Raw genomic sequence first — 14,985 nt, 5'->3', positions numbered from 1 at the left:
AATTCGTTTTGAATAGAAGAGAGTACAGGAAATGCACCAATACACCAACACAAAAGTAGAAACAAAGCAAAAAATGCAATAATTAATTTATTTGTAATACAAGATGTATATATTCAAAAAAGGTTGTCTCTTGGTAAGTATCTACTGTATGCATTAACAAATACTCATTAGTATCAACTGACTTGAAAAATAGTATGAGATTCAACACAGTTGGCTGTCATGATCACTGTCTAAATCAAGGGTGTCAAACTCCAGCCCTCGAGGGCCGCAGGGTCTTCTGGTTTTCATTCCAGCTTAAGCTCTCAATTAACATAATTGATATAATTATTTGTTCAATTTGTCCCAATTAATCAACTAATTAGACCAATGAAGTAATTGAGAGCTCGGGTGGAAGAAAAGCCAGAAGATGCTGCGGCCCTCCAGGAACTGTGTTTGACACCCCTGGTCTAAATGATCTATATGTGCTTTGGTACTGCTGGCTCTTTGGCGCCACCTATTGGGAGGTGCACTGTTGAGTATTTTCCAATTACAGAGTGAGCTGGGAAGAGACCTTGAGGAGTTCCACAGTGAAATGGGTTAAATAATAAAATAAAATTGGACTTTGTATGTTGTAGAAAGAAACCATAGAACTAACCAATGCATGATCTGAGGCATTGTACTACCTAAGTAAATATGCTCTGTGTACCAGAAATCCTTGTCCTGATTCTCTGTGTTACCTTCTGGTACAAAACCTGAGCAGCCAGCCCATTGCAATATGAGTTTGCATTCCATTCTTAGAACATAAGAAGAACATAAGAAAGTTTACAAACGAGAGGAGGCCATGCAGCCCATCTTGCTCATTTGGTTGTTAGTAGCTTATTGATCCCAGAATCTCATCAAACAGCTTCTTGAAGGATCGCAGGATGTCAGCTTCAACAACATTACTGGGGAGTTGGTTCCAGACCCTCACAATTGTCTGTGTAAAAAAGTGCCTCCTATTTTCTGTTCTGAATGCCCCTTTAATCTCCATTTGTGACCCCTGATCCTTGTTTCTTTTTTCAGGTCAAAAAAGTTCCCTGGGTTGACATTGTCTATACCTTTTAGGATTTGGAATGCATGAATCAGATCGCCGCGTAGTCTTCTTTGTTCAAGACTGAATAGATTCTATACCTGACCTTCAGTTATATTGGTGGTGTCTTTTCCCCCAGGTGATGGGTGAACTGCCACTTCTGTTCTGAATGGGAAACTCAGAATGGATATTGCTTATACCCATGGACTGGGTGGAAAAAATATAAACAGCTGTGATATGCAGCACACACTTTGTGTAACTATACTGTGCTTCATATTCCATATTCTTTTTTGTGCAGTATTCTGTAAAATACAAAAGCTGTACCTTGCTGTTGCAAGAGATCTGAGGCACTAGGTTGACAGGCGTTTATGTCTACTAGACTGCACAAATGACTGCTGTCTCACGTTGTGGGAGACAGCTTTATATTTACTCTTGGCATATACCAGGGATATGGCGAAAACAACACCAATATACACAAGTAAAACTATACATTAAAAAAACAACAACAACTATTTGGCACAAAAATACAGTTTTAAAATATTTCTTATTTTTAAATACAAATTAAATTATCTATTAACATACAACTGATCACTGGATTTCAGAAGTCTAATTTAAGACAAGTGCCTAGCATTGGATTGACAACATTTGCTCTGACACTTATGGAACATATTTTTCTTTCTCCCAGCCAGTATATACAGTAATGTAGTTCCTATTGAACTCAACAGGCAGCTGCTGTGAAACACACTGTAATTACTGATTTACAGTACAAGGTAGTGCAAATGTCTCTGTGTGCTATAGTGATTATGTGCTTGTGCATTAAATAGATTTAGTTCCAAAAGGAATGTCTACATCAACTTGTACTATTTAATACGGATATCTCTTACCAGGCTTTTTTGAATAATACATAACTAACCCTACAGTGATCACAAAACAAATACCAATAAAAGATAGAAAAGTTATCATGGATTTTTTTGTGAAGAAAAGAGAGCATCCAGGACAGCTATATGGTTCCAGTGTACAGTCCTGTTTTGGAGCAGTAGGGCTGGGAAAGCCATTTTTGTCAATAATTTTCCGGTAATGACCGAGGGATAGTTTTATATAGAATTCGTCATGGATGTAGCCATAGAGTCCAAAGCCGGGATCACTTTGATCATCGAAGGCATATGCAAAGTACCCTTGGAGGTTGACACCATCAAGTACAGACGCTGGAAAAAAAAACAATGGTTGACACACAAATAAAAATTATAAGGATTTAAAGCAACATCTGCTGGAAGAGACAGTGAAGTCAAATCTAGGGATCACGTACAGATGATTGCATCAGGTTCGGCACTACCACTGCTGTGTGTTACTGCAGTAGTACTGCAGTTCTTTCTGTACTTTCTTTATACTTTTCTTAAAGTTTATTATGTCTAAGTAAATGTGTGCTTTTAACAAAGATGCTGCCGCAGACATTTTTTGCGTATGCATTACTACTATGTTGTATTAGCGATTTAATTTAACAAGCAATTCACTTTATTCTTCAAAAACTCTCTTTTTATGTTTTACATTTAGCGAGCCCAATTATTTGACCCCCTTTTTCTCCCCAATTACAAATGTCCCATTATTTTCGCTGACTAAAAAACAAAACCTCTCTTGGTGCAGTTGTGGCAACTCTCCACAAGAGAGTAGGAGTAGGTTAGATCCCCACTGCCAAAACAATCTCTGCTTGAGCCGTTTGGGCACCTGGACAGTGGGGTCTGCTGCAGCAAGGTGAGGTAAATCAGTCCCTGGTCAACTTCCAAAATGGCCAGAAAACAGATTTGTTTTACATCATTACCAACCAAACAAAATTCATAATCTGGTAATTCCCTCTGTATTACTACAGCAAAAGGTTTTCCAAACACTTACCCTTCAAGGCCTCGTTGATGTAGTTCTCCATGTAGTAAAGCCGGAGTTTATCATCTGTCTCAGTCTGATCATCATCCACACCGTTGGACATGATGTAGATGGGCACGTCTCCATATCTGGATTTCACCCAGTTCAGCACCTTCCGCAGCCCCCAAGGTACCACTGCACCTCTCTTGGGGGATTTCAGCCAGGTGGTGTCAGGTATGAAGTGCACCTCCAGGTAGGTGTTGTACTGGGTTTTCTCCTCCACTTCTTCAAAGACCAGAGAAGTGGTGTAGTGACTCAGAGCAAAGAAGTCGTAAGTGCCCTGCACAAGCTTCCTCTCCTCTTCGGTGAAGTGGGGAAGGTGATAGTCATACAAGTCCAAGTTGTTTCGCTGCTGCAGCCATTCCCTCATCAACTGCGGATAGTCTCCATTGCCGAAAATAGGCTCGGCAAACCAGCCAATGCGGAATTCCAGAACCCTGTTGGCCGGCTCAACGTCGTTCCTGGAGAAGGGGTAAGCCGGCTCCACCCAGTCTGCATGCAGGGTGATAGACACCTGCCCTTTCTGCGCTCGCCGGAACTCCTCGTCATAGACATGCCAAGCCAGTGCGTGAGCCTTCAAGAGGTTGTGGCCCTCCAAGAAAGTCTTTTGCTCGTCTCTAATGTTTGGCTCGTTGAGGGTGATCCAGTACTTGACACGGTCACCCAGCTCTCTGAAACAGAGCCTGGCATAGGCCACAAAAGCTTGCACAGTGTCCGTGTTCTGCCAGCCTTTATTTTTAACCAGAGGAGCCGGCAACCCGGAGTGCTGTGCAGTACGGTGCCACAGGGTAACAACAGGAGTCACGTTAGCCCTCTGTAGTTCACTAACGAAGCACTTGTAATACAGCAGGAGGGTAGTTTTCACCTGAGAGACGTTCCCCGTTGGAACGAGAGAGGGCCAGTTCAGGGAGAACTGGAAATGGGTGATGTGCATTCTGTGCAGACGAGAAACTTGGTATCTAATGGAGGCATAGTCGCCGCAACGGGTTTTGCGCAAGGGGACCACCATCCCATCTACTTTTTCTGGTTTCTTGTTTCCGGACTTATCCCAGACATAAACATTAGGGTCGTTAAACTGTGAGGGTATGGTTTCTACCTGAAAAACACAACAAAACGAGTCAGCATTGCGCAATGGAAAAAACTGCGACAACTTTGTCAGTTGTTCCTCTCTTCTTTGTTGTAATTAAATAGACCAGTTATATTCATCGTCACCTTTATTGCACTACATTTCCTTTGTGACTACTGAGACCTTTTTTTTAAAGGGCACAAGAAAAGCTTTTTCTCAGCAATAATATATATAAGGTAGCGTTTTTGTGTGCTTAATATTTGCCCCCACTGAACCTGCTTTCAAATGTCAACCTTTAGATGCAGGTAAACTGAACTCGATTACACAATGTTCAGCCAAATCAAACAGCTATACTGTAGAAGGACGCCATTCATTTTGAACTGTTCAGGGTTCATGTGAATCAGACAAAAGAATAAACTGGCTACAAAATACACAAAACCACAGTGCTGTCATGGATACTGACAAGGATAATGTTAAACTGGTAAAAACAAAACAAAACAAACAAATATATATATATATATATATATATATATATATATATATATATATATATATATATATATATATATATATATATATATATGCCTATTAAAGTTTATACAAGTTATATGGATTATTAGAATACTATGTGACATCACTGCTGGATATATAATAATAATAATAATAATAATAATAATAATAATAATAATAATAATAATAATAATAATAGACAATTGACCCAATTGTCTGGCAATGCTGTGTGTCTTAGAATAAAACAAAACGGCAACAATATTGACTTGCACCACAGATCAAAACATGTAGCGAGAAACACTATAAGCACAGACCAATGCAGTTAACCAACCAGTCAACCAAGTCCACACATGTGTGGTTCATATACTGACATTACAACGGTTACATCGAAATATGCAACCCACCACAATTATAAACAGGACATGATTTATGTGTGAATTTATAATGGTATTGCATCACATCTTCATGTGGTCCACTGAAAGATTATTATTATTATTATTATTATTATTATTATTATTATTATTATTATTATTATTATTAATATTATTATTATTATTATCATTATACTTGGTGGTCCAGCATGATTCCATTTTGTTTTTGGTGTTAGGTCACAAACAATATAAAATAATAATGGAGAAAGTTGCCCCATATCCAGCGCCTATCTACCAGAAAGCACAGAGAGACATTATACTGGCTTACGCAATAATCTATCAAAGCTATCGCAAACGAAAACTTGATAGAAATCATGAAAAAGACTGTTCTACTGTGCAAGATAGCAGATCAACTTGTGGAAATACAGTACAACTATTTCAAAGTAATCTCGCTAGTTTAAATGATTTGAAAAAGGCCACTCTTGACTGGGATGCAAAAAATAAGTAGGCGGGACTTAAGAGTGAGGCGGGGCTTACCGAAACAGGTACTGTACTTGCCCATATGAGTGACAGAGTTATTGCACATGCTCATATGACCAAGGAGGGCATTCTTCTACGGGAGGCATTTTCTGACTGTCACTGAACCGCCTTCCTCGTTCCATTCAAAACATCTGCCAACCCCACCGATTCTTAACGTTTTTTTAAATTATTATTATTTGACTGCTTTAAGGTGATAACAGAAGTTTTCAAGTGAGTGACGGGCTGAAATGATTCTTTAAGGTTGAAGGATACACAGATACATTATTTGTCCACCAACCTGTTAAAAGCAGCAGAGTCCCTGTAAAGACAAATAAACAAAGTCTAATGACCTACAAGTCGCTCGCATATTTGTCAAGAAATTGACCTGCCGACCTGTCCTTGCCTGGGCTATGAATGACAACAGTGAAGAAGAACAATCGATTGGGCAATATGTTTTACCATACCTTTCTTAGAGCCTTGGTACTGGTAGTCTCACTGCTGAATGTTTGGCCATTTGCTTCTCTCATGCTGCGTATAACTATGTAAACATTAGGTTTTTGACTAGGCAGAATGGAAAGGTGGGGTATAAGAGTGACAAGTAATTTTAGAATTCATTTTTTTAATTACTGGATTGTTGCACAAGCACACAAATGGCTTAGAAGTGTATTTTTAATTCAAACCTTTTTAAATGAATGGTTAATTAGCGTCATTTCCACTGTTGTCTTCGCTATAGTTGCTACTTGCCAAGCAGGACACTGCAATTAAAGGGCACTAAAGTGAAGGACAGAACAGTACCCTCAGTACCCTAAAAATACCCTCTATAACACTGTAGGGTGTACAGCCACCATGGGCAGCAAGTATGGCACTGATTCAAAATAACTGTTAAACATTTAATAATAATTTGAAATAATGGAGGCCTTGGTTGAAACATTTGTCAAACGGACTGTCTTGAGTTCTACCTACGATTGAGTGTTTGAACTGTATATGTTGTGATTTGCCTGTCCATAAAAAAAATAAATAAAAAAAAAATAAAAACTTGCAAACCCTGCCAGGCCATATGAAGCAGTCTCAACCGTCAAGTAACCTGCTTCATTTTAGAGGTGAAATTTTAGATTTTCAAGAGAAAATATAGCAAAGCTAACATTGCAGCTTTTTAAAACGTATGAACTATGATTTAATTTCCATTTATCTTTTTCTTACCATTACTATGATTTATGCTAAAGTTAAAATTTTAATACCTGCAGCCCTACGGACTGGTATACTGTTTTTTGCTTTTATTCACTGCTGCGAAGTGTATTCTTACTGCAAATACCTGCTGGATAACAAACCTGCTGCATTACAGTGAAATATTAACTTAGAAATTAGGTGGGAGGCGAGGTCACCCCATGACACTGACTTAATGTACCCCAGATCCACATACTTACATCATACCTCATACTACATTCACTTTAATTGAATTTGATTCACAGTGGGCTATTTTACCACACAAACAGATTCAAGCATTGTGACTGCCTATGAAGGCCAAGAAAGCTGCTACCAGATTTTGAATAGGTTCCAGATGGCCAATGCAGTTAAAACATAGCCATGCTGGGTGAAGAGCTCCTACCTGTATTGAGTTGGCAGCCGTGCCCCAGGTGAAGTTGCATGGAAATACTCCTGTGATTGGCTCGTTTTCTGGTAGCAGTGGGAATCCATTTTTCTCAATCAGTTTCTGATAAAAGAAGGCGGAGGACTTTGGTTCCCTTCTCAAGTCCGGGCTGAGAAAATCCACATAGTACAGGCCCCGTCGGATATTGTATTCTCTGTACCACTCAAACCCATCTACCAGGGACCAGGCGGTGTACCCAATCACAGAAACATTGTCATACTTAATTGCTGCAAAAAGAGAGGCATGTATTAGTGAACAGTTTATTTTTTTTTTGTGGATGTATTTTATCTAACAAAAAGCTCTTGTTGTTACTATATCCTGGGAATTTGGGTCATGAGTATGGCCTATGATGAAGATTTACTCTGCTATATGCAAACTTAATTTTGAATGAAATTTGTGCATTCTTGATACCGATACTGTAAATCATGAACAGTGTGTGTGAAGGGAAAAAAGTGATACACTGGTAAACTATCAGGACCTATCAGCAACTTAAACTGTTAAGTATTTAATAAAAAAAATGAAAACACCTAAAACCGGATCAGATCATTCAAAGTCTCTTTATAACCTATAAAGCTGTTTTTTTTCAAACTTTGCGATGTACAATGTGGTGTTCCAGCTATTGCCCTGTTCTTCCTTGGTTTATGGGCACTCAGCTGCAAACTACAGCACCACACACAGATTGTAAGGCAAAGTTTCTGTCCTTGGTATCATCCCATGCCACTCCATAACGGATCATGGTAGCTGTTGTGGACAGTAGTCTGGTCAATGTCTTCTCATTCAGTTAAGCCAGAAGAAACCTCACTAGAACTGGAGGATAATGTAACTGTCACTAATTAGAGTCCTCCGGTTTCTAGTATATCCAGCACAGGAGGATATTGTACAGTGCCTGCTTTGCATTAGCTGAGGGGTTATCATAAAAAGATACACTATTGTCGACGTCCCCAGGTCCCATGGGATGGACAATGACAAGAACAAAGGCTTTCTCCTCCAGCCTACCTTCAAACAAGTATGGGGACAGATGAGTAAATGACCAGGGTTTTACCCATCTCCTAGACTTGGCTCAATACATACCTTGGTATTCCTGAATGGATAATAGTTTCACATTTACATGGCTGGTTGTAAACAAAGCAGCCGTAACTGGTATAATAATTCCAAGGATCTATGCAGTGCTTCAGAGGGTTGTGAGACACATAATCCCACAGGTCTACTTCACTGACATGACTGGAAGCGAGAATCTACTTGTAGTATATAAATACTAATGTTTTGGGTAAACACTGCACTTGTTGGACAGATTGGTTAATCAAATAGTGTGCATGTATTTGAAGGCGGGTGGATTACCTAGTCAAGGATACCAAGATATTTGAATTGTTGAGACGAAAAATATACATGCGCAATTTTATATTGTGTTAAGCCGTGCATCTGTATTTAAATGAGCTCTTTTTTGTCTATACTGCTACTACAGAGGGGTAAATGTGACTCACACAATGGAACTGACAATGTTGTTTAAAGCACCTACAGTTTGAAAACAAGCTTGTATCTCAAATTCTTTGAATACACATACAGTATGCTTCATGGGGTACAATGCTTCATGGGGTACAATGAGACAGCAAGCTCCCCTGCCCAAGATTGTTCTGCAATTATGAATATGTCTTGTAATTGTTGAGAGCAGTGAGTATATATACACGCTATCAGTACACAGTATTTGACATAATTTTATTTTCACCAATATGATAATTAAAAACACAAAACACTTACATTTTAAAGTTTCCATAATGAACCTTTTCATATAATACATGTTTTTGGCATCTTCCGTTTTTGTGTTTCCATTGACAAACCAGCCGTTCTCCACAATGAAGATTTTGGGACTGTTGTACTCAGCATTTATCCAGTACAGCACCATCCTCAAGCTAAGAGACTCTGTCTGTCCAAACTTAAGACTGTCGTTTATGAGCTGGAAGCTCAACACCGATCCGAAAGAGAGGGCAAAAAAATCAGTCGTGTTTCTGATCTCCCTTTTCTCTGCTTCGGTGAAAGACGGTAAATTAGAGGAGAGGTTCTTCTTCATGCAAGCTGGGTAGTCTCCATCGATAAACAGGGGCTTAGCGAACCAGCCCAGGACGAAGTCAAGGGAGCACTGGCAGGCCTTAATATTCTCTTTGCTCTTTTTGCGCGGACTTATCCAGTGAGAGCCGAGAGCAATGGACACCTTACCGCCCTGTTTTTGTCGAAACTTGTTATCATAGAGATGCCAAACTGCTGCATGGGCCTAAAAAAAACAAAAAATACATGAATCATATTTAGGCCTACCTGTAAAATACCCTTACCATCTTTAATGGTAATGTAGTAGCACCACAATATTAATTCAATGATTTTGTTGCATAGAGGAGTGGTAGCGGGAGGGCAGCCACATTGGTAGATTGGGCCCACAGCACTATCACATTTTTAAATATTAATTTTACAGCAATGGCATGAAACAAAGCCAGAGCAGTTGCTGTACACTGCAGAGCCATTAGTACCAGCTTGGTCACAATCCAAGGTTGCACACAACAGTGTGTATTTTTATTCTCTTTTTATTGGTTGTGAATGTCAAATGCACTTTCCCTGGCTGTCACTAGATGGCAGCATCAAGTAATGTCACAAGTAAATATCACCGGAGGGGGGGGTTATATAACTGTTCTTTTTCAAATCTGGCCTTCAATAGCTAAATAATCCTCATTACAAACATATAACATTGTGCTTTTATCTATACTATACTATAGGAGGTGGTGTGATCCACTGATTAAAGAAAAGTGCTTGTAACCAGGTGGTCCCTGGTTCAAATCCTCATAGTGTGACTCTGAGTAAGTCACTTGTGCTGCATCTTTTGGGTGAGATGTTACTGTAATTGACTTTGCTGCTGATGCATAGTTCACACACCCTAGTCTCTGTAAGTCACCTTGGATAATGGCATCTGCTAAATAAACAAATAATAATAATACTCACTCCTAGAAACTAGGATAGCAACAAAGAAATCTCAAAACCTTGTTTTTAAGGCAGTTTCAACGACTAAACAATCAAACAACCAAACAATCAAGTTTAGGTCTCTGTTTCCAAGACAGATTTTCCATAGTCAGCAGCTAGTGACTCATTGCTGCGCATGAGGCTGCTGCGTGGACCGAAGAGTGATCTGTTCTGTGTAAAAGCACCTGTGCGCTGATTTATCTTGCATTGATTAATAAGCTAGAAAGAAAATGGAAAAAAGGGCTTATAGTACAGAGCAGTAATTAGATTGTTACCTTTTTATAAATAGTATGCCCTCATAATCCCACCTGTCAATAAAGCTGCTGTGCAGCAGGTCTTCAACATATTGATAAAAATCTAATGAAACAACACACACTGTTGGTTGCTCTTGTTTACTGTTCTCATCCTTGGGTCATGCATGTGCTTATATGCTAGGGACCAAAACACAGAGACGTTGTGAACTATTCACTTAAATCAACATATGAACGAAGGAATGAATACTGTATGTAGATACCAATGGCAATGCAGAAGCACAGAGGTAGCTACATTTTTGTGAGTAAATTGGTAGAATGCTACCAATCTGAAACACTCAGTAACTACTGTGAAATACCCTCTAGTGCTTCTTTTAAATTAACAGAACCAGATCATTATGTGTCACTGTCTTAAACAATTGTTAATTTCTAACTACAAGCCTCTGTACATTATATTCACTATAGGTATTTGCTCCAGTTCAAAGCGTGCATTCGTTTTTTATTTTCCTACAGTAAAGGTATTCATTTTATGAAGCTTTAATGAAAAGTGTGTTTTCTGAAGAGCTCTTTCATAGTTGGTGTTAGCAGATTGTTTAAACTTTGAACTGGAGTAAATGCTTACCGAATCTGTTTCATCCATAAAATGGTGTCCAAAGTCTGTGACAGATTGTTGTGAACTTGACTTTATATATTTTATCTGTTAACCTGTTAACCAAATTGGTTTCCTTCCAGCACTGAAGACCAAATATGTTCACATGGTAATAAAACTGAAAATACTCCCAAGTAAGAATTGCTGGAGTTGTACATTTCTCACATGCGTGTATTGAGGTGCACTGACTGGGATTCAAACTGGATAAAGTCCAAATTACCCAGGAGCAACAAACCTCGGTTGGGCGCTTGTAACGACACTGTAGCTGGACATGTAAAACAGCTTCTCGCATGTGTTTATTAAAGGTCGTAGACAGGCACTCAAACAGTTTGCCAGTGCAATGTTAGACTGGAACCAGACTGCCAGTGCAGGCAGCAGCTGGTCAGTATTTCATGCAGTTTAAATATCAGCCACTAGAGGGCTGCTGTCTTTTTTTTAATGCATTTTTATTTAAATAAACAAAGAAAATGTACAGAAAGTAAAAAAGAAAAAAAACAGAATAGTGAACATATTATAATGGAAGCCAGGGGGTGGGCTTTATACAATTACAAAAAAATATTAAATAGGTTACATACATTAAGTGTTTTCAAAGCTTTTTTATTATTGGACATCTTAATAACCTTAATGTACTGTTCCATTTCTTTTACAAAAAGAAAAAAGAAAGGCTTCTGATTAGAGAATTTACACTTGTGAATATGAAATTTGACCATTAGAATAATCAAGTTTATAATGTAATACTCATTATTTTCACTGGTCTTATAGTTAGTGAAACCAAACAGTACATTACCAATATGAATTTTAAGGTTTTTTTCTTTTTTAATATTATTGTTGGTGAAAGTAATTAAATCTTTCCAAAAAAATCTAGAGTATCTGCAATTCCAAAATAAATGCCACATTGTTTCAGTGGAGTCCTTACAGAATGAGCAGCTCAGGTCGATACCATGTTTCAGTTTCTTTAAATAGTTTTTAACAGGATAACATTTATGTATTATTTTATAAGAAACTTCTTTAACTTTGTTAGTTAATAAGTACTTGTTGGATAAAATCCAAACTTTTTTCCAGTCAATACCTTCAATAAACCCGTCCCAATATGAAATAACATAAGGGATGGATACTAGATCATTTTGGAAAAGAGATCTTATACGCTTATTATTTTTAGAATGATCTATTAAACAATATTTTCCAATAAAAGTTTCACAAGGGTCTATGGAAGGTAGAGGGCAAGATAATACTTTCAAATCATTTCTCAGTAAAGTGATCATTCCTCTAGGGAGAGCATCAAAAATAATGGCAAACTCCTTTGTTGTAATAGGTAATTTAAAGGTGGACAAGAATTCTGTATAGTTAAGAAGATTACCATTACATTTAAATAATTGAGTAACTAATATGATGCCATTATTAAACCAATTGGGGAAAAATAAGGACTTATGCTTATAGCAAATATCCTTATTATTCCAAATCGGATTTGAACCAGGGACCTCCTGGGTGACTGACTCACTGTGTGACCCTGAGCAAGTCACTTAACCTCCTTGTGCTCCATCCTATTGTAAGTGACTCTGCATAATGCACAGTTTACAACCAACCTCTGTAAAGCACTTTGTGATGGTGGTCCATTATGAAAGGTGCTATATAAAAATAAAGATATTATTTGAAGAGATGATTTAGCGAGAACAAGATATTTACATGCACATAATATTCAGTCCAGTACGTATTCTCCTCCCAGTACATCTATATCCTTTTTTCACTCTGTTCTACTATCAGGAGTCAGTAGAGTGTGTCTAGCTGTGGTGGAGTGACATATCCCCTTGAACAAGTCTGAGATAAGATGTTGAAAGCAGACGTTGTTGATCGGAGTCTATGTATATGTTCCAGACATATTACTTATTTTCAATGGCTATGATAAACTAAAGAAAACATATTCATAGAGGATTTGTCCAGAATTATACAGAGAATTGTATAAATCCTTGTATGACAATGTCCCTATAGGTTTCCTATAGATAATAAGACTGGATATTAAAAAAAAAAAAAAAAAAAAAGATTATAAAATTGCTGTCATTCCTATATAAAAATCTAAAAAAAAATCTTATAAAAGTGCTTTCTGATATTTGTTAGGTTTATGGCATATAGTAGCAAGCTCAGTGTTTTCGCGATACCTCATTGTGTAGTTAGTCGAAGTTACCTCGGATTTATTTGAGTAGAGCACATTGTTGTGTTTAACAGTAAGGGTTAATATCTGTTCAGGGGTCCATAAAAGCGAGTGTCGTCACTATTTTGTAATGTTATTTATAATATTATTCTTTGGTTGATAATACGCCAGTGTAGACAATGATATTTACGATGTACTGTTTTCTCATAAACACACTGGACCCATGCGTTTTGAAGCATAAACAAAGTTTGCTAAACAACTCACCTCTGTTTGTGTCTTTTAAAGACATGTTTGCACCATATATGTTATCGTGTTTATATCAATACCGAATAAATCTGTAGTCATAATTGTTAAAAAAAAGGGGGGGGGGGGGGGGCGGACAAAAAGAAAAAAACAGGCTAGGGTTAAACCCATTTGGACAACACTGTTTGAAAATATATCTGACAGCAAACAACAACTTTGAGCGTAAAGTAACACACACTTGCTTAAGAAGTCTTCCCGATTTTTCCGCTACAGTTTTACCTGCTGAGTCCTCAGTGTATCACTTACCTTAATAAGAGTATGACCAGCTCGGAATGGCAACCCCGGGTCACCTTTGATGCCTGGAGCAACCATTCCAGTACCATAGCCATGCCAAGCAACGACAAACGGATTGTCAATAGTGATCCAAAATTTCACATTGTCTCCATAAGTCTTAAAGCAAAACTCTGCATACTCCTTAAAAAGGTCCACTAAAATAGGATTGCTCCATCCACCATAAAGCCGCTGCAGAGTGTCTGGCAGGTCCCAGTGGTAAAGTGTAACAACAGGCTCCACTCCAATTCTCTTCAACCTGTGAATCAGGTTTATGTAGTAACTCGCCCCTGCTTCGTTATAGCTGCCGATTGTTCCATTCGGAAAAATTCTGGGCCAAGAGATTGAGAATCTATAATGTGTTACCTTTAATTTTTGGATCAAATGGATATCTCTGTGCACATTGTGGTAGCTGTCACTGGCCACCTCGCCTGTACCCCGATTACCTGCGCTTGTGAAAGTGTCCCATATAGAGAGTCCTTTTCCGTCCTTCTGAAAAGCCCCTTCGGTCTGGTAGGCAGCTGTCCCGACGGACCACATAAAATCATCCGGGAATGTATCATAAAGAAACGCTTCGTCTTCTGGATAAGGCAGTTTTAAAAATCTAGCCCAAGTGCGGCTTCCAGCGTCTGGATCCCCACTCACACATAGGACCTGACAGCAAAGAACAAAGTACAGATATCTCAGTCGCATGCTGGCTGCAGGCGTTTACCAGCAGGTACTGTATGCCGATTTCTCGCATTCAAACAGAGGTGGTCATCTGGTTCAAAGTGGGTAGACCTGTTCTCGTCTTACTCTTTGACTCATACCTCATACACAGTCTGTAATGTAGAGCAGCAGGTCCTATGAGAACACAGGTTCTGTCAATCATTACCAAGTCTAGAGACTGCCCTAGGCATACACGGCAGAACAAATGAAACAGAGAAGGTTGGTACCCAAGAGGCAAAGACTTTACATTAGTCAGATGGGTATAACGATAAGGGGTTTTTTTTCTGCGTCAGTTAAAAAAATAAATAAATATTAAGACAAAAATAAATAACTGTTAATGTTGTCATCCGGTCATTAGGTGCTGCAATTGTTTTTTTGTTTTATTTTTTAATTGAAGAACGAAAAAAGTGCACTTCGGTTTGCATTCTTCTTTTGCTATAGTGTTTTTGATGGGTTTACTTAGAGACATTGGTGTTTCAAATGGTTTTATTGCCTAGCAACGTGTCAATGAATAAGATTAGTACTTTACACCATCATATTACATGGCAATATTAATAGTTGAAATGACGTTCCCTCGATAGT

The 14,985-nt window shown here is 38.3% G+C and overlaps 1 protein-coding gene across 1 annotated transcript; it reads right to left on the bottom strand.

Moving 5' to 3' along the window:
• Positions 1 to 72: 72 nt before the first annotated feature.
• Positions 73 to 14,490, bottom strand: LOC117405509 (klotho-like). The gene is made up of 5 exons (XM_034008611.3): positions 13,672 to 14,490; positions 8,832 to 9,342; positions 7,035 to 7,303; positions 2,936 to 4,058; positions 73 to 2,253 (listed from the first exon to the last, which is right to left on the bottom strand). Exons 1-5 carry the CDS (start codon positions 14,386 to 14,388, stop codon positions 1,913 to 1,915), a joined length of 2,961 nt encoding a protein of 986 aa, XP_033864502.3. The 5' UTR covers positions 14,389 to 14,490; the 3' UTR covers positions 73 to 1,912.
• Between the last annotated feature and the right edge of the window lie 495 nt (positions 14,491 to 14,985).

This window comes from Acipenser ruthenus, chromosome 9 (genome assembly GCF_902713425.1).
Source record: "Acipenser ruthenus chromosome 9, fAciRut3.2 maternal haplotype, whole genome shotgun sequence".
NCBI lineage: Eukaryota > Metazoa > Chordata > Actinopteri > Acipenseriformes > Acipenseridae > Acipenser > Acipenser ruthenus.
Note: the sequence above shows the minus strand (reverse complement) of the source record. Positions and strands in the feature narration are given on the sequence as shown.